Source organism: Lagopus leucura, unplaced genomic scaffold, assembly GCF_019238085.1.
Source record: "Lagopus leucura isolate 7727_CA_CO unplaced genomic scaffold, USGS_WTPT01 Super-Scaffold_100001, whole genome shotgun sequence".
Classification (NCBI taxonomy): Eukaryota; Metazoa; Chordata; class Aves; order Galliformes; family Phasianidae; genus Lagopus; species Lagopus leucura.
The window spans coordinates 87,770,050-87,791,723 of NW_024962262.1; the positions used below are offsets into that span (position 1 = coordinate 87,770,050).

The 21,674-nt window shown below is 38.8% G+C and overlaps 1 protein-coding gene across 1 annotated transcript in view; it reads right to left on the reverse strand.

The window, feature by feature from the left end:
• Nucleotides 1-21,674, reverse strand: part of CRYBG3 (crystallin beta-gamma domain containing 3) — a 91,192-nt gene that overhangs the window by 40,704 nt on the left and 28,814 nt on the right. Inside the window, exons 4-7 of the mRNA XM_042866829.1 lie at nucleotides 6,274-11,122; nucleotides 5,432-5,479; nucleotides 4,979-5,094; nucleotides 3,758-3,905 (exon numbers count right to left, since the gene is read on the reverse strand). Coding sequence (XP_042722763.1) covers nucleotides 3,758-3,905; nucleotides 4,979-5,094; nucleotides 5,432-5,479; nucleotides 6,274-11,122 — 5,161 coding nt within the window. The remainder of the gene's footprint in view (nucleotides 1-3,757; nucleotides 3,906-4,978; nucleotides 5,095-5,431; nucleotides 5,480-6,273; nucleotides 11,123-21,674) is intronic.

A 21,674-nucleotide genomic window follows, 5' to 3' on the forward strand; every position in this document is an offset into this window, starting at 1 on the left:
CGAGATTTTAGAATAAGATACCTATATGCAAAACCACCAGAACACTGTTGCAGAACAGATCCCAAACTGGAAGGTTTCCTTCCTACTACCCCGCCTACCACCCACTCCACAAGCAGTCAAAACTTTTGCCTTATTCATTATCCTACTGACAAATCAGGCAAAAACAAAAGAAAAAGCACTGCAAACAGATTAAGTCTCCTCTGGGTAGTTGTCTTACATTATACACAACTAGTGAATGCTTAGGTAAGTCACAGCCTACAGGCACTCAACTCTGTCTTCCTTTATTCTGTAGTACTCTCCTCCTGCCTGCACAGTCACTCTGGAGTACTCACGCTTCCCTTATGGTCTTCTAGGAGCAGAGGTGATGAGGAGTCAGCAAAAACAACTATCTTCTACAGTCTGCAAAGTGCTTACAGAGCATGGGGGACTACTCAAGACAGTCTGTAGAATGCAGACACTTCCAAAACAGTAACACTCCTCTTAGGAGAAAGGTTAAGTCATCTTCTGAAGAGCCGTATGAAGTACTCTCATGACCTTAGCATAAAATATTTCTTTGATGGCATTCTTGTAGCACATCCAAGAGTTCCACTGTGAGGGATCCAGAGCCACCTTCAGTGATCTTAGCTACTCATCCTTCTTTTGGATCTAGGTTTCAGCACTAACAGCACCAGCAGGACTAAGTGCTTTCTAGCACTGTTAAGCCTTCTCCTTGAAGCTGTATATTTTGGTGATTGAAATAATCAAAATAGCCTGCTTAAGTGACAGTAGCCTTTTATGTCAACACCAAGACAAAGCATAACTAAAGCCTAGCTTTTCAAGCTAAGAGTAAAGACAATGATGAGAGAAGAGTCTATTGAAAACCGGGCCTAATTAGTTCTGGTGCTCACACAGTTGCTTTTTAATATAGTCTAGACAAGCATTTACTGTTAATGCACAGTTTGACCTTAGGATGTGCTGGCTTCTGTAGCATTCTTTTTCTCGCTTAATCCTTACTCTGTCAGTTCTCCAGATTTTTTTTTATCCATTCAAAATTCTTTCTTCCAGTTATCCTGCTTTGTATCTCTCTTGCTATTCCACATAATCACAAAACCAAGCTTCAGAATTCATCATGGCCTAGCCACGATGTAAAACAAAATATTTAAGCAATTAATGTCTTCACCACCACCAATAATTCTGGGTTGTGGCATTTGACAATGTAGTCCCTGCTCAAATTAGTATCTTCTTTTCTTCCAGCAAACCACGCAAGCAAAACACAGACTTCATATAATATTGTATGCATTTCCATTACAAAGAGCTTTGCTTAAGGTAAGTCCACAAGGAATCCATTCCCTACATAACCATCTTGCAGATAGAGATTACAAACTGCTGTTAAAGATCTCTTGTCACCATGTATAACAGTGGTTTACTGGATGACTCCAGAAAGGAAACACAAATATCTCTTCTCACATTTTGGTTTTTGGGAAAGCAACCATTTGCACCCTCCTCAGGCTTTCAGAAACAGGTTGAGAAGAGGCCCCTGGTTACACAAGATCAATGCATTTGCAGTAGACCAGAGGAACTAATTTGGTTAACTGGATTGTACTGCAGGAGCTGCAACAAATTGGTATGCGCAGGTAGATTTCACTTGCCTAGACCCATGTTTATTTGCCTTAGCGGAATCAAAACTCCTCATCACTTCACACAGGGCTTTGTTTCATTAGTTGCATGTTACTTTGGGATCTTCATCCTCCCCTCCTGGCAAGTTGTTTCAGATTTAACACATGTGGATTTACCTAACTCATGTCCACATGTCAAGTCACAGGCTAATCATGAAGTTAACAGAATCTTTACTTTTTCTGGATGCTTGAAGCCAAATCAGAGCACAAAGTTACTGTCGTATTGTTTCTGAGCACAATAATCTCTGCCAGTTAAAAAATAATAATAATAATAATAATAATAATAAAAAATTAAGCGTTCCTCCTACAGTTTCTTTAGTAAACATTTGTTATTCTATTCTTTGTAAATCATGCTCTTCTCAAATACCTAGCCAGCTTTCAAATCTGCTACCTCATCTGAACAGCCCCTGAACATTTACCATAAAAAAAGCCACCAGAAGAATCAAAAGACAAGCCAGATAGCCTAGACATACAGCCAGTATGATCAAACTTGGCAGGAGAAAAGCTACTGGGCTACTTAGAAGACAATGACAGAAGTGAAGAGAATGACAGTAAAACACGTGATCTTGCTGATCACATACCTAAGCTGCTAAAGACAAATAGTTTATCTGTCATATTTTTCAGAAAAGATAAATTAAAAAAAGTTGTACAATGGCAAACTACCTCTTAAAACAAGTTCCACAGTAGCTGATGTGTAACCTCAAAAAAGGAGAATTCACAAATTGAGGTTTAGAGAATAAAACCTTGGTCAATTAAATCTATACCCACAGTAGTCGCATACACCACTAGGTACTTCTAAATAAGTTCACCCAAACCTACTGGACATTTAAGTGACATGGGAAATAGTTTTGATTATTAAAACAGGACACTGTAAGGAAGCTTTCCATCTGTGCTCCATACAAATGAAAAACATACTGGAAGAAGAACAACACTCAGCCTACTTAGCTCTACTACAGATATTTTTATCCAGCATGATGGAACTAACACCAGTGTCTCTCCTATGCAAGGGCTTTCTTATATACCCGAAGTACACCAGGCTTCCCTATGCATCAGACCAGAGCTCTGTACATTATTACTGGAATTCTTTCATTATTGAGCTATCTTCCACGTTATCAATCATTATTCAAATCCCATTTAGTCAAACGCTTTTAACATTCACTTGAGCTAAACAAATTAACTTCACTGTTCATGCCCTCAGCCAGCTTCTTCTGAGTTCATGTATTTTTAAGTCTTTTATGAATAAGTGCTTCTACTTGTTATTATCATATTATGCTGCTGTACTGATGACAAAAAGGTCATCAATTTTAAAATGACTTGTGTACCAGCAGAGAACAGAGAAATAGCACTTTTTCTGAAATGCTTTCATATTGTGATACAAATGATAATTCGGTCACAATAAAGGACCGTTGCACAGTGAATAAATGGAATGTTACACTAAACAAAAAGAGCATTAATTCTTCTTAAATCACAAGATCTGGTAAATGTATTCCTCATTCACCGAATAATAATGGCTGCATTGTACTTTGTTTTAGACATTTGATTCCCATCTTTTAAACAAAATGCCCTTTAAACCTCTGGCTGTACACAGAGCTAGATGCCGTTAGGTGTACCACCTATCCACAATGTAACACAATACGGTGGAGGCGGTGACAATTTCTGAAGGCTACGCTGTACAAATGGGATGGGAATCCCAATTGCTAATGTCCAAAAGAGAAACCATACAGACACAGGAGGTAGTTTAAACTTAAGATAAGCACTTATTTAAAAAAAAATATGAACTGATTCAATTTAATTTCAACTAACTGAATCGGTAAACAACTACAAGTTGCTGATTCAGAGAAAGGTAGGGGCAAAAAAGAGACTCTATACCTGCTCATTACACTCAGGAAGAAAATAAATTTAGTGCACAAGCTAATAGCACAGAGTAAATACTCAGCAACTAAAGCCCTGGGATTTACCTTGAAAGTGAAAAATGTGTTTCACAATAAATTTGAATAAAATCTGTAACACAGCATAGACACATTGTCCATTGTTAGTAATACACCACTGCTGACAACAGAAACGTATTACGTACATGACTATATTGTTAATAAAGTCTATACCTTTGTTACATGTTTGATTGAACCCACTGTGAGGTTTCTTCGATGATGCTTCACACCTGGAAGATCCCAAAGGTGATCCAGTACACTCTCTCCTTCTTCTAGTACGTATTTCTGACCCTGGAATTTGGGTTTCTCATAGAAAATCCAACTGCAATAATGAAATCATGAACTGAGTTGTTGCTATTTGCCAAGACTGTCCTTACACAGCACATATACTGGAAAGCTTATTACTAAGCCGTTTCTATGATACAAATTATCACCCCTTTCTCACATTCTCTTTCATTCTCTTTCATTAGTCACATTTACTTATGATACGTAATACTTCATTTATGTGCTTTAAGTATATAGTTCTTTTCCTCCAGAAGGCTGACTAACATTAACATATGATGTGTATAAAAATATAATTCAATAACTATGTAAATAAAAAGCCTTATTTTACTAGAACAAACACACTAGTTGACATATCAAAGGATGTTCTGTTCAAGTACTACATAAGGCATAAAACACACACATACACACACTCACACACACACAAATAATGGCTTTCAGTGTTTCATTAGAACATGAGAGAAATGCAAAATCAAACGTCTAAAAACTGTGTAAATGCTATATACATTACTATGGCCAAAAGTCAAACATACACTGTATGCATCACCAAATAAATTTCAAAGCAACAGCTGATATGGTAATGTCCCCAGCTTTCCAAGGTAAAACTATTACTTCATTTTGAACTACAGTTTTACGAGTGGACAGTAGCCAAATCTACCATTAAAGCACCCCTATGTCCTTCTGCATCCACAATCTTTTAGATGCTACATTACAAGCAGTAGTTGAATCTCTATATTGTATGGTCCTTTTGCAACAGCTACTCTATAATGAAATAATGAACAGCAAAAAAAAAAAAAAGTTTTCTTCGGCTTACATGTGCTTCTAGTGACGATTATTGCTTTACTGTCTCAGTAAGCAAGAAGTCTAAATTTACTTGTGGTTCTATTAGGAACTTTCTGTTTGAAGTTAGTTCCCAGGAGGAACAATATTTTTGTACTGCAGCATGTGAAGCCTTGTTTTATGCTTATTTCACTGGTATGAAGTCTGATTATGAAGAAAAAAAAAGGCATTCTTGCAGATCAGATGTGTGTCATAAAGAAACAAAAACATAAGAAAAAACACACATGCAATCTTTTGAAAAGATTCTGTTTAAATATGACCTGGATTTCTTACCATCCTCTAATTATCCTAAGTAGTGCTCCAATGGGAAAGATCCAGGATGTGGCATCTAGCACATCAGAATGAATTTCTTGTTTACTTTTGTCACCATGAATATCATAAATAATAATCTGAAACAACACACAACACATATGAATGAAGGCTCATTTTAAAATACAGCACAGACAGCTAATTTTTGCATGGAATAAAAACCACTCATTTTGTGCCTATGGTTTTATGAAGCACTCTGTAGAAATAAAACTGCAGACGAGGAAATACAGTAAGATTACTAGCGGCAGTATTTTTACCATACAATCTTAGATTAGCACATGCAAGCAGATGATACATTACAATACAGAAAGCCAGAATAATGTCAGATACTTCCCATGAAAAAAATCTGCTATAACAAATTGTTCTGTATATCATAGTATATCATATTGAATCATGTAACATCCAAGTTCTACTTACCTTTCCTGGTCTTGGATTGCACGTGAGACTTGCCCTGTCAACGAGATTCTGAAATTAAAAAGACATGAAAAACAACTATAAACATCCACAACATTAGCACAAAGCATAGAAAGCACAGAAAGACTGCACGTCTTAACAGTGGCAAAGCCAAATTAGATCCCATCACAAAATGAAGCATTCCCAATGCCAGAAGACCTGCTTCTTCAGTTGCACATTTGGTTTACGTAGACTTCCAAGCTTCCAAACACTACAAGAAATGTTTCCGTACCTTCATCTGCATTGCTTTAAATACACTTAAAAAGGAACGCTAACAAGAAGCAGCTGTATTACTCATTAGCCAACTTACAATTTAAGTAAGAATTCGCAGTGAAAGAATAATCCCATAAGCAGATAATATATATTATTTTTATTTTATATATAATTTATATATTTTTGAAAATACAGCTCTACTAATCTTAAAAGTGGACGAAGTGAAAGAACAATGTTCATACAAAAAGCAATGTCATGATTTTCAGATTGAAATGTCCTCAACATAGTGAAGCCTGCTTCCTATTTTATAGACTTGCCATTAGGCATATTTTTTCATTACATTTTCTGTTCACATCTCCTCTTTTATAATTAGAAACTGCTTTCATCTATCTTTCAGCTGTGTGAACAAAAAAAATTTTTTTTTTTCAATTATTTTATCAGAAGACTTTTTTTTTTTTTTTTTTTAATCTATGATCTTAAACACTCTAATTAACCCAGGAAGGGAAGGGGCTGAAAACAGATGAGGCGAAACAGAAATTTTGAACTGGCGCTAACCATTTTGGTTATTAATGTTAATTGACGTGACATCTTACCACTGGCAATTCTCCCAGTTTGGGCATGGCATGATCTTGGGACCAACGAATCTTTGGCTGCAATATATCCTGGAGAATACTTCCAAATCTTGTTCCCTTCTCAGAGGAGTAATTGTTGGCAGATCTCAAGTACTGGTAATATGCACTCGTAGGAGGATGCTTCAGAGTAGTATCAGCTTTCTGTGAAACTGGATTGCAGTATGTTTGCCCAGGAGAAGTCTCATCTTGAAACTGTTCTGTTTGCTCCTTAGAGTCAAACTGCTCTTTTGAAAGAAAAGGCAATTGCTCAGGTAATGGATACGTATTTTGGTCATTTGAGAGAACAGTTCTTGTTCGATTGCTTGTCCACTGACTGGAAAGACATTCTTCTTCTCCTCTCTCAACATCAAGCACATTTCCTTCATATGATGACTGGTCCTCATCCTCGTCCTCCACTCCCTCCTCATCTTCCTCTTTACTGAACTGAGTGGTCAACTGTAGGCGCTCAGAAACTGATTGGAGAAGGGACAACACAGAAGTATGGTCAGAGTTATCTTTAGATACTCCATTAGGATGGCCTTCTGGTGACATGTCTGCAGACAGCAAGTCTTCATGGGAGCTGTCGTCTTCATATATTGGAGACAAAGAGAAAGGATATATTCTATAGCGTTTGGCCTCCACACTCAGAAATGACTCTGAGCTATTGCCCTCTGTGGCTTTATTCAACTTGTTATCCTTTCCATAAAAACAGGTGGGCTCATTTTTATTTTTTGCTCTTTCACACATTAGATAACCTACACTGTCCAAAGACAGATCAGAAGGAGAAAGTGAGCTAGTTTGTATAACATCATTAGAGACAGATCTGTTCTCAGTTTGAAGGGCATCTTCATAAACGATTGTAAAAGAACTATTTTCCCACTGCTCAATTAGTGGAGAAAAGCCTAAAAGATCTGTCGATTCCTTCGTGTCCAGACCATTTTCTTCAAGCTGATCATTTCTCTGCACATCTGAATCCTTCATTTGCATCTCTTTCAGATTCTCTTTACTTTGGGCATAAACTGAGTTGAAGTAGTTTTTGCCTTCATTGTGGTCTCCAGTAGCAGGCAACTCAGAGTCAATGAACTGTGTATTTAACTCAAAATTAACAAGTGTCTCACTTGCCCCCTTTGCTGGTTCCTCTTCACTCTCCCCTACCTTTGAATCTTCAAAGGCTGCTTTTACTTGTGAAAACACTTCTGCAGCCTCTCTTCCACTGTGTTCATCGAGATTATCCTCTGCACTACTTTCCACAGTACCCTGAGGACTCCTTTTGACTCTGTTTTCACTTTGTGACCTGATACTTTCTTCATCAGGCATAAAAGACAACAAACTATCATTTACAGATGGCAGCAACGTGAGCTCTGGCATATCTGCATTATTGCATGAATCATTTAACTGCAATGGCTGAAATATTTCTTCAGTCTCTGCATCTCTATTTATTAAATGTAAAGACACATCAGATTTTCTACTTGTTGCTGATAATCCAGCTTTACTGCACATCTCTGATGCAGCCAGATGTTCATACACCTTTTTATCATGTCCCTCTTTTGTTGGTATCATAGGGGTTGATTCTGGCCTCACTGAACTACCAGAAGATAGAAATCCATTTGTTTGACATGCAAATGCATTATATGGTATATCTTCATCTCTTCGGAGCAAATCTATGCTGTTTTCCGTACTATTTAGAAGCAAAGGAGGACCTAAGCAAACTGCCTTTTCACAGTTTATACTTATATTCTGAGTTTCTGCCTTCCCTGCTGGTTCTCTGATTAGTTCCGGTGTTTTAGAAGATAAATTACCATCCAGATTTAAAATCTCTGGGTTTTCAGCTTTAGGTTTATACTCAATCTTTCCAGAATGCTTTTCACTCTCCCTGCCTTGCCACTGATTGGATGTCAGTTTTTGTTTGGCTGAGTTAATAACTTCATCAATTATTTCTCTTGCTTTTAATGCCAGTGCACTATGTAGGTCAGTTTTAGCAGGGATGTAAGATGGTATCGTTTCATCTTGATTATTTGTATCATGCATTTCATTTCCTGTAAATGAAAATGAGCCTCCTTCACTGCTCTCATTAAAATGTTTTAACGAATGCACAGCTGACTGGATTTCTTCTGCTTCCAGCTGCACAGTTTTCTGATCATTTAGAATATCTGTATTTACTAAACTATCCTTTCGCCCACAGACTTGACAGACACCAACGGCTTGTTTTGCTATTATTTCCTCTATAGCCAAGTGTAAAACCGAGTCCACTATTTCCTCAGCTTTCTTAAACAAAAGAGCAGCATCTTGCAAGTTAGTGCAGTCTTGTCCCACCCTGTTAGTATTCTCCCATATTTTTGTAAAATAGAGATCATTTGATTCTGTAGCTGCAGCAGCTGTTTGTTCACCTGTTTCAGAGCCAGCTTCTGACATACTAGAAGTCTGGTTACAAAGATTCATCTCTTGCAAAGCATTTTTGCACACCTCAGTACACTCTGAATTGGATGCCCTTTTCAAGGGACAGACAGGTGATGGCACTGCCTCTGCCAAGACATTGTCATCAGCCTGCTGTGCAGAGGATAGATCCTCCACCTCAACACCAACTCTGTGACCAGAGGAGCTACAGTCCTCTTGTGCAATGCCTGATGTTTCCAAGGCAGAAATAAAAAGCTTTGAGCCTTCTTTGGATTCCTGAGTAGGTGAAGGGGACCTGGGGATGCAAAAATCCTGCACTTTTACTTCAGAAGTAAAATGGTGGAGCACAGCTGGGGTGAACTCGGGTTCCAGAGAAATGGATGGGCATGAAGCTCTCAGGTCTTCTGAGCAAAATGGTGTCTCAGTCATTCCGTTCTCAGGGACTATTCTCCTAGACTCAGCAGTCACAAAAACCTGACCATTTTCAGAGTAAGTAGCAGGAGAAGGCACTTTTCCTTGGTTGTCAGATGAAGAATAAAGTACTGTGGATGACATCCCATACTTATTATTGCTTTCAACTTCAGAAGAAATATTAATATGGCTATTTTCACAGCTAGGTGGAGGTGCAGAAACAATGTCTACATCTACGTCTTTTTGAGAGATGACAGAGAAACGGTCAGGCAAAGGTTTACCTTCACATCTCAGGGCAGAATCAGAAACCCCCAGATTTTTTTCTTGTGATTTAGAAATGTGAGAGGAAAGTTCAGAAATACAATTCTTAGATTCAAAAGGAGCAAGAGCCATCTCATTCATATCAGCCTCACTGATTTTAGAAGCAGCAGGTGTAGTATCATCTGTCCTTCCAGTGCTGACAAAAGGGCAAGGTGCGGGCTTTGATATGTTATCTTCTGCAAGCGTAACTAATGATTTTTCAGTAACGTCTTGCACAGTTTTATGGGAAACTGTACCATGGGTAGGAGTGGAATTTTCTGAGAGGCTCATATCTACAGTCTCAAAAGATTTGCTCTTTTCACATTCAAGATCAGGAGTAGAAACAGTGTCTCTTTTATCTTTTGAACCAACTCCTCTTTTCACTATAGTTTTATTTACTGATTTGCAATCAGGATGAAGAGAAGCTGAGTAACAGTCCCCTGTTTCAAATGAAGACTCAAAACTAACAGAGAGAGATTCTGTCAGCTGATCTAAGTTAGATTTCACATTTTCACATCCATGTGTGCATGACACAGCAAAATTTTCCACTGCAACCTCTGACAAAACCTTCTTTTTTTCCAGACAAGATAAACGCTGTGGTGCGGCAGTATCTTTAGAGTTTTCCACGAGGTTTAATTGATGCTCATTTTGTACATGCATTGGTTTCCCTAACTCGTTCAGTTCTTCATTACAAGTCACCTGGTCCACCATTGGGCCTTTATCATTTTTAAGGGTTAATTCTGAAGCACTAGGATTACCTGTGACTATGCACTCTTCTCCTCTGGAGTCCATGCTAAGTGAGGTGCACGTCTGCTCGTCAAATGGCAAAAGAACAGTAGCAAGAAAATTCTGTGGATTTTGCTCTCTTTCTGTCATTGCCACAATTTTCCGTGCATCACTTTTTCTTGGATCACTATTTTTATTTGCACTGCCTGTGTGCTCACCTGCTTGCTGCTGGAATGTAGTACTAGAATGATATGTCTGTACATTTGATGTTAGCTCTGAGTGGTTATTTATTTGATGATTACAGCAATATTCTCCCTTGCTCAACTGGAGTTCTTTGTTAACTTTGTCATCCTGCATTTTTTCTGCAGACTGCTGACAGGAGTGATCACTACAGTGAATTTCTTCTTCAAAGTTAGAAGTGGCATTTTTGTCCATTTGAAATGGAGCTTCTGTTTCTCCCACCAGTACATATTCTTTTCCAAACAAACTGTCCACAGCACTAAGGGCATGGGTAATCTGATGAGTAGAATTTACTGTGATCTCACTGCTTCTACTAGATGACAATAATGAATCTTGTGAATATGTCCTCTTAACTTTGTTTGCTTCTAAAGCTGGTGTATGTTTTAAGTCTACTCCGCTAGATGATCCAGTAGGTGAAGCTGAGGCATTTGGCATTATTTCATGCTTATTGCTACCCAAGTAATGTTGAACTTTACCAGACTTTTTCAATTCCATTTTTACTGTAGAAGAATTTACTATGACATCATCTTCATGATCTTTATCCTCATCTTCTCCATTTTCCTTTGTTAAGTGTTCTGATTTTGGAGAGAGAGTTTGGATTTCTCCATTTTCTTTGATCACTGAAGCATTTCTGTTCTCAGTACTTTCTTCCCCTTTTTCAGTCATTTCTGACTGACTTTTCAGTAGCTGCCTAATCCTTGCAGAACCTCGATATGTTGCATAAGTGACTGCAGGTGCTTGTGGTTTTCGTTGTATCTGCCTGTAACATAAAGCATTACTATCAGCACAAGACAGAACATGTAAACAGTTATTGTGATTATAAAAAAAGTTGACACAAACTGTAAGTGACATACATCACCATTTTCCTTCAAAGGCTAAGAGAAACTGTAGACTGCACACAACACTACCTTCCTCCTTTTTCTTCTTCTCTTAAACATGGATTTCTGTGACAAACGGTACACGCCATCTTTTACCATAAAAAATCAACTTAAGCTATGAAGAAGAACTAGATGTTGCTATAAACAACATCCATCATCTGTGTTCTACTGAATAATGGATTTTTTTATTTAGAAAAGCCACTATAAGTCAACATTTGTAATGACATAAAGAAGCATACTTTTGCGAAGATGTTATACCCCACTAAAGCAGGCCTGTACTTAAATACTGATTACTTATTACTACAGAGTAATTAGGAAAGAAAGTAAAAGCAGATCAGGTAAGAATGAGAACTGCCTAAATGCTAGAAGAAATAGCAACATAAGAAGCCTAGGAACATGACAAGAAATTGGTAGATCCAGCCCTCTATCAGCTTCATGTTTAATAGCAACCAAACAACTCCTCTGCCCTGCCCTGCTCCCCCTAGAAAAGCAAACAAGCAAAACCCAAAAACCCCCAATGCAAAAACTGACAAGAAGAATCACCATGGAAAAAATGTGATCCTGATCTTTCCCTGCCCTCTCTGATATTCTAAAGATAAATTCAGAGCCTGTCACTATCAATTTTCTGAAGAAGCTTCTGAATAATGGTCTGAAGAACATTCTTTTTCTTTCTTAAAATTAGCCAACATAAATGCTCACCTTCCTAATACTTCTTTCTCCTCCTTTTCTGTTGTGTAAAGAATTTTTGCAAAAATAGGAAAGTGATTATACATATGTGAACATTAACTCTTCCTGTTAGAACAAAGCAGACACTCAAACTGCGCTTGAATTCTATTTTGCCATAGCTCCCACCTAAACTAAGAACAAAATTTTTAAAATACTCATCCAGTCTGAAACCTATATCTGCTTAGATTCTGGCTGGAAATGGCAGCTAACCTTCCTAGGAAACTGTCACACTCTTCAGAAGAGTCTCTTGAATAAAAGAGCTTGCTAAGACTTTGATTTCTAACGCAAAAACATTGCAATAGTCAAAAGGTTTTGAGTCTCAGGCACTTATTTCTATATTAATTTTACTTTCAACTTAGCACTACTAGAATTGAAGGCAAAATCACTTTTCGTGCAGCATTTGAACATGCAAAGAATGTGAGTAAACTAAAAGTAAACTAAATTATTTGTATGCATAAACATTAAAATAGATATATAAATGCCCATTTATATGCAAGCTTTACATGCCAGACGTGTTTATGCTAATGCCAAAAATACCTGAATATGCGGATTTAGATGTGATGAGAACTGGAAAATGAAATTTCTGTTGAGGATTAAATACATTGTAATTGGTGATGAAGGCTACAGCAGAATCTCAATATAGGGTTTACAGGAAAGTCATATATAAACACCATGTCTCCCACACATTTGCAAAGCCAAATGCATTTCATCTTCTATATACTAGCTTAGTTTCCACAGATTCCAGCAGTGGCAGCTGCTAGACATCAGGCACATCAATTAAGTTGCTATTTTCTGCACCTCTTAAAAGAAGCACATATATTTCTGCTTGTAAGAGAAAGAAAAACACAGTTGGAGAAGGAGTAGCAGGGGGAAAAAAAAAGATTTAAGACTTTTCTGTTTCCTTAAAAAAAAAAACAACAACAACAACGTTATTTTCCACATTCTCATATTAGAAAAATATTTTCCAAAGCTCCAGATGTCCTAAAAATCTCAGGGGAAGGAATTGCTGCGCTCTATTGTGCACCCTATTTACTCAGCACGAGCCATAATAAAAACGAGTCTGAAGAACGCGTAAGAACTGATCATGTCACAAAAAATTAACCTCACTGGCTATCCTCTCCCATCTCAGTTAAGACACAAAGAAGTAAAAATGTTTTAAATAATCACTGGTAAGCTTTTAAAAAAATCCAACCATCAGTTCTACCATACTTTGGTCCCTCTCAGATATAAAAGTCAGTCCACAACAGTCCTGAAACCAGACATTTCTTTCAAGAAAACAGAATGAGGCTTACACCAATTTGCTAAACAAATTCTACCAATTCTTCAAGGAGAAAACTGTAAAATGTCTTTAAAGCGAGCTTGTTCAATGGTATTGCAAGGTACTGAACGCTCATTTCCACCACAAATGAAGCACTATTTTGAATTAACTGATCAATGCCAATTAACTTCTACTGCTTGTCTTTTACTCTGCAGCTGCTTTTTTCCTAATACATACTGGGATGAATTCAGAATTTATCTATAAACGTGGTAATAACTAGTGCTCTGACACAAACGTAGAAAATATCTATTTGCTCCCCCCATCCAACTTTGCCTTCAAATTTCAGCCATGAGCTCAGCAACTGTTAAACTGAAAGCATCCAGAAACTGGATAAACAGCTTAATTTTATACAAGACAAAGACAAGACAAGATTGACAAAATGAGAACCCAGCATGGAGGGGTACTACATTTACAGTGACTCAAACTACAGATCCCAGACAGGATTTCCACCATTTATTACACATGGTCAGGCAAAATAAGTACACTCAGAACTTCCTTCTTGCCTATCACATGCCTCTTATCATTTCTCCTAACTTTGTTTCCTTTTGTCTTTTGAGGGAATTTTGCACTCTGATTGACTGATCTGTAGTAAAAATCTGAGCAAGACTCAGAGCAACATGACATATAGAGCTCTGTGCACAAACCCAATCGTGACCAGCAGTGACAGCACCATTTCATCCCATGCAGCCTCATCCTGTGGCTGGCCTCTGCCAGCATCTCCTAATTTACAGCTATGCTTTCCTTCATACTTGTCTCTTCCAAAATCTCCTGCACTGCACGCTATTTTAAACAGGAACTAACCTCTTGGCAACTTTGGGATCTCTGACCTTTGATCAAGGATTTGATTGTCAGTGTACTGTAACAATTTTGTCAATGGACCTTTTATTCCTACCACGTTCATTTTTAGAGCAAGTAGAAGTGTTTGCAATCCAAATGTTCCCATGCAGCAAGGCGTTTAAAAAATGAAAACCCATGCTCCCCTGTGGTAGTTGCAACTCAGATGGCTTACTCTAAATCTTGCTTTAAGTCTTATGAAACACATTAAGAAGCAGGCTCTGTCATGCAAAATCTTTTAAAAATGTCACTAGAGACTTGTTTCACAGACATTTAAAGTAACAATTCATTTCTGATTGTCAGGAGAGTATGTCAGTTCAGAACTCACCTTAAAAACTCTTTGCAATTTTTTTTTCGAATTCATATGAGGATAACAGATGAAAGCCTGATTACACAGAGAACCTAATGTGTAATTCTGTCACACATTTCAAATGCTGGGAGATTCCTTCTTTTTCTTCTGTATAGAAAGCTATTCAGTTCCCTATAACGCCTATTTCGCAAAAGACTGTTTGACAGCAACAAGAGAACGTGTCAACATGAGTTACGTTAAATGTGTCAAAAATAGGTGCTCGTAGAGATATTTCTATTCTGGAAGAGAAACAAAAAGTTCAAAGGGGGCTAACTCAAGAAAGGGAGGGGTACATCTTCTGACACATCTCGTATGATAGACAGTTAGTGTAACTTCCTCCAGAAGCAGCATTAGTTATAAAACAAGCTTGTTATCTTTAAAGCCTGGAAGCAGGAGGAATCTGATTGCCCTGAATGCCTCATCTCAGTGCATCCATAAAGACTACATTTTTCCACTATTTTTTTTCCTTAAGTGTACGTCATCAAGTTGGTGACCTCACACATTCATACATATAACACAACAGAAAGCAGGTACACTCAGATTATTTTCAAAAAGCACCAGGGAGATCATGCAGTATGATATAGCTCTATATGGATACAGCACCTCAAATCCCCAGGCAGCACAGATTCGTTTGCACTTTGTGGCATTTGTGCTAGAAAACCCATGCACAACTAAGCCCAACGACCAGCTCAGTTCAAGCAGACCAGTAGTGTTCAAGTGCAAGTGTACTGCTGGGTGGCCTGTTTCTGCAGCACACACTCTTGGCTCTCTCCCAAGACATGCAACAGCCTTTTTTTCCCCCTCCATGCCTCACTCTTCCAGATACGTCTCCTCCAGTCCAGCTGTCTCCTACCTTTTCAAAGCTTAAACGGATGTGTTTTCCCTAATGTCCTTTCACAGACCACCTCAGAAGTAGCTCCCACACCAGAAAGGTCTTCCGGCTATAGGCTGAAAACCACTGCTCTACATCAGTATGCCTCCTGTGGTTCCCATCTACTACTCCTCCCTAATTGTAAAATAATTATGCCATTGTTTACTTTAATTTTTTCCACTTAGTTTTTTTTTGTTTTGTTTTGTTTTTTTTACTGCTTACTTAAACTGGCAACTTTTTAAAAATTTCGTTAAGGTCTTCTGTCTGGAAACAATTATCTCAAAGGCGCTCTGAAAAACCTTCTGTTGACTCCAAACCATTCAACTAGCTGGTTTCTACAGTCATGTCAGACCTTCAGAAATGGAAAAAATAAATGCCTTACAGAAAAAAAAAGTCACTGAGAACTAACTGAAAATTTGCCATATACAAGTTAGATTAATGAACATTATTTTTTAACTGGAGGCTATAGCTTCATGATTTAAATCTTAAGTTTAAAATACCCAGTGTCCTGAGACTTCACATTCGTATATTCCAAAAGGTCAAATGTTTGATTTAAACAAAGTCATCTGCACACAGTTGATTCTGCAGGAAATTTCACAGCTAATGTTCCATAAGGATAATTAAGAGTCAAAGACAATCTTAGTAAAAACAAATGCTGTCTCTGTGACCTTGGAAGGAATGTTTTCTCTTTCCCTGTTTTTTCATGGTACTGTATCTTGATTATCTTCCACATCTGGGAAAGTAACTATATTCTGCAGCCTGAAGATAGAAAGGACAGATCAAGGCTTACCCAACGACAGCAGCTGCAAAACCAAGATCAGCGTGAAGAGTCTGGGATCACTGCTCTCTTTCCCCAGTACCTGGTAGCAGCAGACCTTTCTGCCCCTTAGCTGGGGGAAGTATGCACAAGTACACACCTGTGAGCCAACTTCACACCTAGCATGCCTCATGTAGCTTAGCCAGCAATCCCTTGCCTCTCCATGCCAGGAATTCAGATATTCAGGTGCTCAAGATCTGCTTTTACTGAGGAGCAGGATGCTGGGATGAGGAAGTCTCCAGGCACAGAAGTGCGAGAGAGGCTAGGAAGTACCATGGGAAATGATCTAATTCCATGCCCATTCTGAGCAGTAAGATCAGGGTGAGGTGAGCCTGAGGATGTCATTGGGATAGGAACCCTGGGCACATACACCCAGGCATGTTATCTCCCTCACTTTGAAAACACACTTCCCAGCATCAGAATATCCCAAATTCCTGTTACTTCTCCTTCCATTGGTGTGCATCTCTGAGATAGGTTTGCCTCCATCTCCTCCAAGGCTTCCTAGAAAACAGCTGAGGACAGCAATAAGATGCCCCTTTAGGCTCCCTGTCCTAATGTTGAACAAAGTCAGTCCTCCTAGCCTCTTCTTATGCAAGTGTGCTGCTTCAGATGTGTTATGGAAACAGGAGTTTGACTGCAGATGCTCGACACAAAGAGATTGTTCTTTCCTTTCATGTACACTGATGCTAACATGAGACAGGTAGATGTTATAACAGCAGATGATCTAAAAAACTGCCTTTAAATATAAGGTAAGTTCTGGGCTCGCTCTTGAAAAGGCCACCAAAGGGGATTTTATATTCTCACAGTCCATCTGCCTACTTAAAGAAGTAACTCAGAAATAATGTTCTTCTGATGCTACTTATCACCCCAACAACCGTGAAAAGGAAGATGTGAAGGAAAAGTTCTTATTGAGAAATGAATACCCAGGAAGCCTGGACAATTCCACTGCAGGTACAAAGAACATCTGAAATTGAAAACAGTACTGTAAAATTTCTAAGAAACAGTCATTATTAATTGTGTAACATGTTCCACGGTTGAATAACTCAGTTTTTGTTTTTAAAAAGAAAGAATGGAAAAATTCTTTGGATGTCATGGGGAAATTCTTTACAGGGAGAGTGGCGAGGTGCTGGAACAGGCTGCTCAGAGAGGTTGTGGATGCCCCGTCCCTGGAGGTGTTCAAGGCCAGATTGGATGGGGCCCTGGGCAGCCTGGTCTGGTATTACATGGGAGGTTGGTGGCCCTTCATGAGGCAGGGGGTTGGAGATTCACGATCCTTGAGGTCCCTTCCAACCCAGGCCATTCTGTGACTCTGTGATTCTGAGAAAAGATGTAAATAACATTACGATTTATTTTTCAACTTAATTAAATCAGTTGAATTTTGCACCATGCATCTGTTATGAATTACTCTTAGCACCGTGAAGCTTTCATCCCTCAGAAAGGCACAGATCTCTGTTTCGGTGCCAGCAGCCACCTTTCCTTTGGCGCACGTCCCAGCTTAGGGCAGGTATTCACCCCCAGCAGGCAGACCTGAGCCTGAATTTCTCCAGCAGCAGAGTACTGCCACTAACCCACAGGCTGCTGAACCTCACCACAGTCCTTATCGTCACAAGCTGTGTGTTCAGCCACAGAGACTTTAGCTCTCATTGAAATTTGAATCTTGGGTACCTCAGAGCTATGTAGGTATGTAGATGTATGTGCCATGCAGGTATATTCTAATACAAGTAATTAACATGGCAGTTTTTTTTTTCCTTTTGCAGCAGTCACCCAACAAATGCTTTCAAAACTAATAGACACTGTTACGCTGTGCACACACTTGTGTTTTAAGACGTTTAGGTCCTGTATTTAAAACAAGTATTGGGTAGACAGTTACAGAGGAAGAGGACATGGCTCTGATCACAAGATGGATTCGATTTCAGCAAATGCCACAGTAGCTTCCCCACTTCTACGTTATTCCTCAGGAATTACCTGGTGAGATCATTGCTTGTAATCCATTGATTTACTCCTGACCGCACCAAAGACAACTATGAAGAAAGATGAATGCTGCTACTTGCTCACTGAACCGAAACCACAATCAATCAGACAAATTGATGCCTGTGTTTCTGAATCACAAGACTGCTTCTGACCAGTAATACAACGGTGAATGACAAGCTCTGAAAGAGACACGTGAACCAGATTTATCTAAAGGATTTTACAATCTGCTTTTCTAGCAGAGCAAAATAAAAGGACAGCCTTTTAAACAGTATTAAAATGGGAAATACTATGCAATTAATGAGCAAGCAGCTGTTTTTCTAGACTTTAAATATAAAAAAAAAAAACAACTCTCACAAAATTCAACAATGTATAACCTAAAAGATCTACACTTGGTTTCAAACTTCTCACTTCTCCAGACTACCTCTCCTTCTGGATGAAATACATTGCAATACTATAGCTAAACTATTACAAGAACTTGGTTCTTGGTAGGGTGCAAAGTGTAAAAGCAAATTGTTCTGAGCACTGCTTTTGAAATCATCCCCTCATCTTCTACTCACTGTTAGGAAATCCTTGCAGTTGTGGGTGGAGAGTTCTTACTCACTTCCATCTCCGCAAGGATCACAACAGAAGGGAGAAGTTAGCATCCTAAATACTCTGTTAAATTCGAGTATTACAATCTTAACTAGTGGTCAGGATTTTACAACAGAAACATTTAGAGTTTTCAACAGCTTTGATTTTCATCTCATCAATCATGTTCAGCAGTGCAATAAAGCTTCTTGCTGAACTCCAAAACAAGCCATGCAATTTCACAAGTAATACAGTTAAGCATTTCACTGTAAATAACATCCACTTACTGCTATTGGATGTTACAAAAAAATTTAAAAAGTTGTACGAGAAGATAAGCAAATAGCAAGCAGTCAACAGAAAAGATCTGAGTCATCACTTACAGAGTCCTTCTTTTTTTCCCCCCATGGGAAAAAAAAAAAAGGAAATCATTTGAGTTATGTTCTCAGTTTCCTGTAAGGTGTACTGCTGATTACCACGGCAGCATTCCTAAGAATCTGGTAGGTACGTAATGTAAGAAGGCCATTTTCAGGAGTCTTAGGGAAACAGCTTCAATTCTGAAGCCAAACTGCTTCTTCCTAGTTAAAGGCAAGAAATATAGTGGAATAAATCATGTTTTGTGTTCGTCGCTTGCATTATGAAACTTTGATCTCTCTCATAGAGAGACTTTCAGTGGTGAGAAACGAAGTGAAAGTGCATTCCCACTGTTTCATTGGTTTTACTTTTAAGTATTATTTCATCAATTAAAGGTTGTTTTTTAACTTCATTAGAAAGCACTGTAGAGCCTAAAACTAATACAAACTTTACACTTTTATACTTTGTACTCACCTACTGAGGACTATTAAGATTTTTCTACATGTAGCAGTCAATACATTGTCTTATTTCCCACTTACAGCTAAACAAATGTTATTTTATGACTGTATTTTACCAACAACACCCCTTCATCATCAACTTTTTTACAGAAGAGAGCAAGCCCAGTTGTTTGCATCAGTACTCAATAGCAAGGAGCTGGCTGACTGGCAGAGCTCAGAGGGTTGTATCAGTGGCACAAGCCTGGATGGAGACCTGTTAACTAGTGGTGTTACCCCAGAGATTGGTGCTGGGTCTGGTTTTGTTCAACACCTTCATCAGTAACCTGAATGAAGGGGCAGAATGCACCCTCAGCAAGTTTGCTAATGATACAAAGCTGGGAGGACTGGCTGACACACCAAAAGGCTGTGATGCCATTCAGCAAGACCTGGAAAGACTGGAGAGCTGGGCAGAGGGGAACAAGCAAGTGCAGACTTCTATACCTGGATAGGAATAATCACATACATCAGTACAGGTTATGGCCTGAGCTGCTGGAGAGGAGCACTGTAGAGAAGGACCTGAGTGTCCTGGTGGACAACAGGCCGGCCATGAGCCAGCTGTGTGCCCATATGGCTAAGAAAACCAATGGCATTCTGGGGTACAATAAAAAGAGTGTGGGCAGCACACTCTTGAGGGAGGTGATCTTCCCCCTCTACTCTCTACTGAGGAGGCCACATCTGCATCCAGTTCTGGACTACTCAGTTAAAAAAAAAAAACAACAGTGATCTCTCGGAGAGAGTACAGTGGAGGGTGGCAAAGATGATTAAGGGCTTGGAGCATCTCCCATATGAAGAAAGGCTGAGAGATCTGGAACTCCTCAGTCTGGAGAAAAGACAACTGAAGGGGATCTTATCACTGTTCACAAACATCTAAATTGCAGGAGTCAAGTCGATGAAGGCAGACTCTTTGAGGGTAAGCATCAGTAGAATAAGAGGCAATGGGAAGAAACTGTAACATGAAAGTCTGATAATAACCTAAGGAAGAACTTCTTCACTGTTAGAGTGATGGAACACTGTAGCAAGCTGTCCAGAGAGATTATGGAATCTTCTCTGAAGATATTCAAGACCCACCTGGATGCCCTCCTGTGTGACCTAATATAGGTAACTGCTTTAGCAGGAGGTTGGACTAGATGATCTCCAGAGCTCCCTTCCAACCCCTACAATTCTTAGATTCTGTGAAATAATCAGCCATCACAGACAACTGGAAAACTAATGGATGCAGTAGCTGGAGACCTAGCCAACTCAACTCTCATCATTCATCTTCAGTATCACAATTATTACATTACTGTCTACGGTAATTATTGCCTAGAGACTTTGTTCAGTTTATCATGGTTTTGTCCTCTATCCTGCTTCTTCGCCACCTGTCAACATCTGGATAAAGGACCAGAAGCCCTTAAGGTACAATTACCACTGAGCCTGTCAGCCAGCGAGGATGATGGAGAAATAATGTGGCCTACGTGTTTTGTCCCTTGCAAACACACACTCCACAGACTGAGCTCACAAATTCCACTCTCCTTGGCTCAAGGCCTGGAAATTTGAGTCTCTACTAAAGGCCAGGCCTCCCACTGAGGGCAGAAGTAACCTCAGTCTACAAAGTCAGAGCAGTCTCATTTCCTTGTATTTTGCAAAACATTGCTTTGAGGATATGAGGTTAATCAGGTTGTCTGGGTCTCAGTCTTGCATGCTCTGAGACTACTTGACAGTTATTAATTTCTGAAAGTTTCTTTGTTCTTTTTTTATTGAAAAAACACCACACAAAATAACTCTCATGGAGATTATGCAACCTAACAACTGTTCCTCTCTTACTTATCATTGCAGCCTCCCCCTAACCACAGATAACAACCTCTAATTTAATATTTAACAGTAGTTTAGAATTAACAAGTTCATTTAAAATGTTCCTCATGACAAAGGAAACAGTTACAAGATTAATAATACATCTTTGCAGTCACCTTAAATATTTGTAAAGCCCTACATTTCAACTCTTCTCTGAAATAAATGTTAAAAACTATGTTTTAAGATAGCAATAAATGGAATCAGCAGTGCCTTTGAATACGTATGGATCACTAATGTGTTTCATTGGTCTTTTAGGACCCAATCCTCAAGATATTAGCAGACAACCACATTCACATCACCATT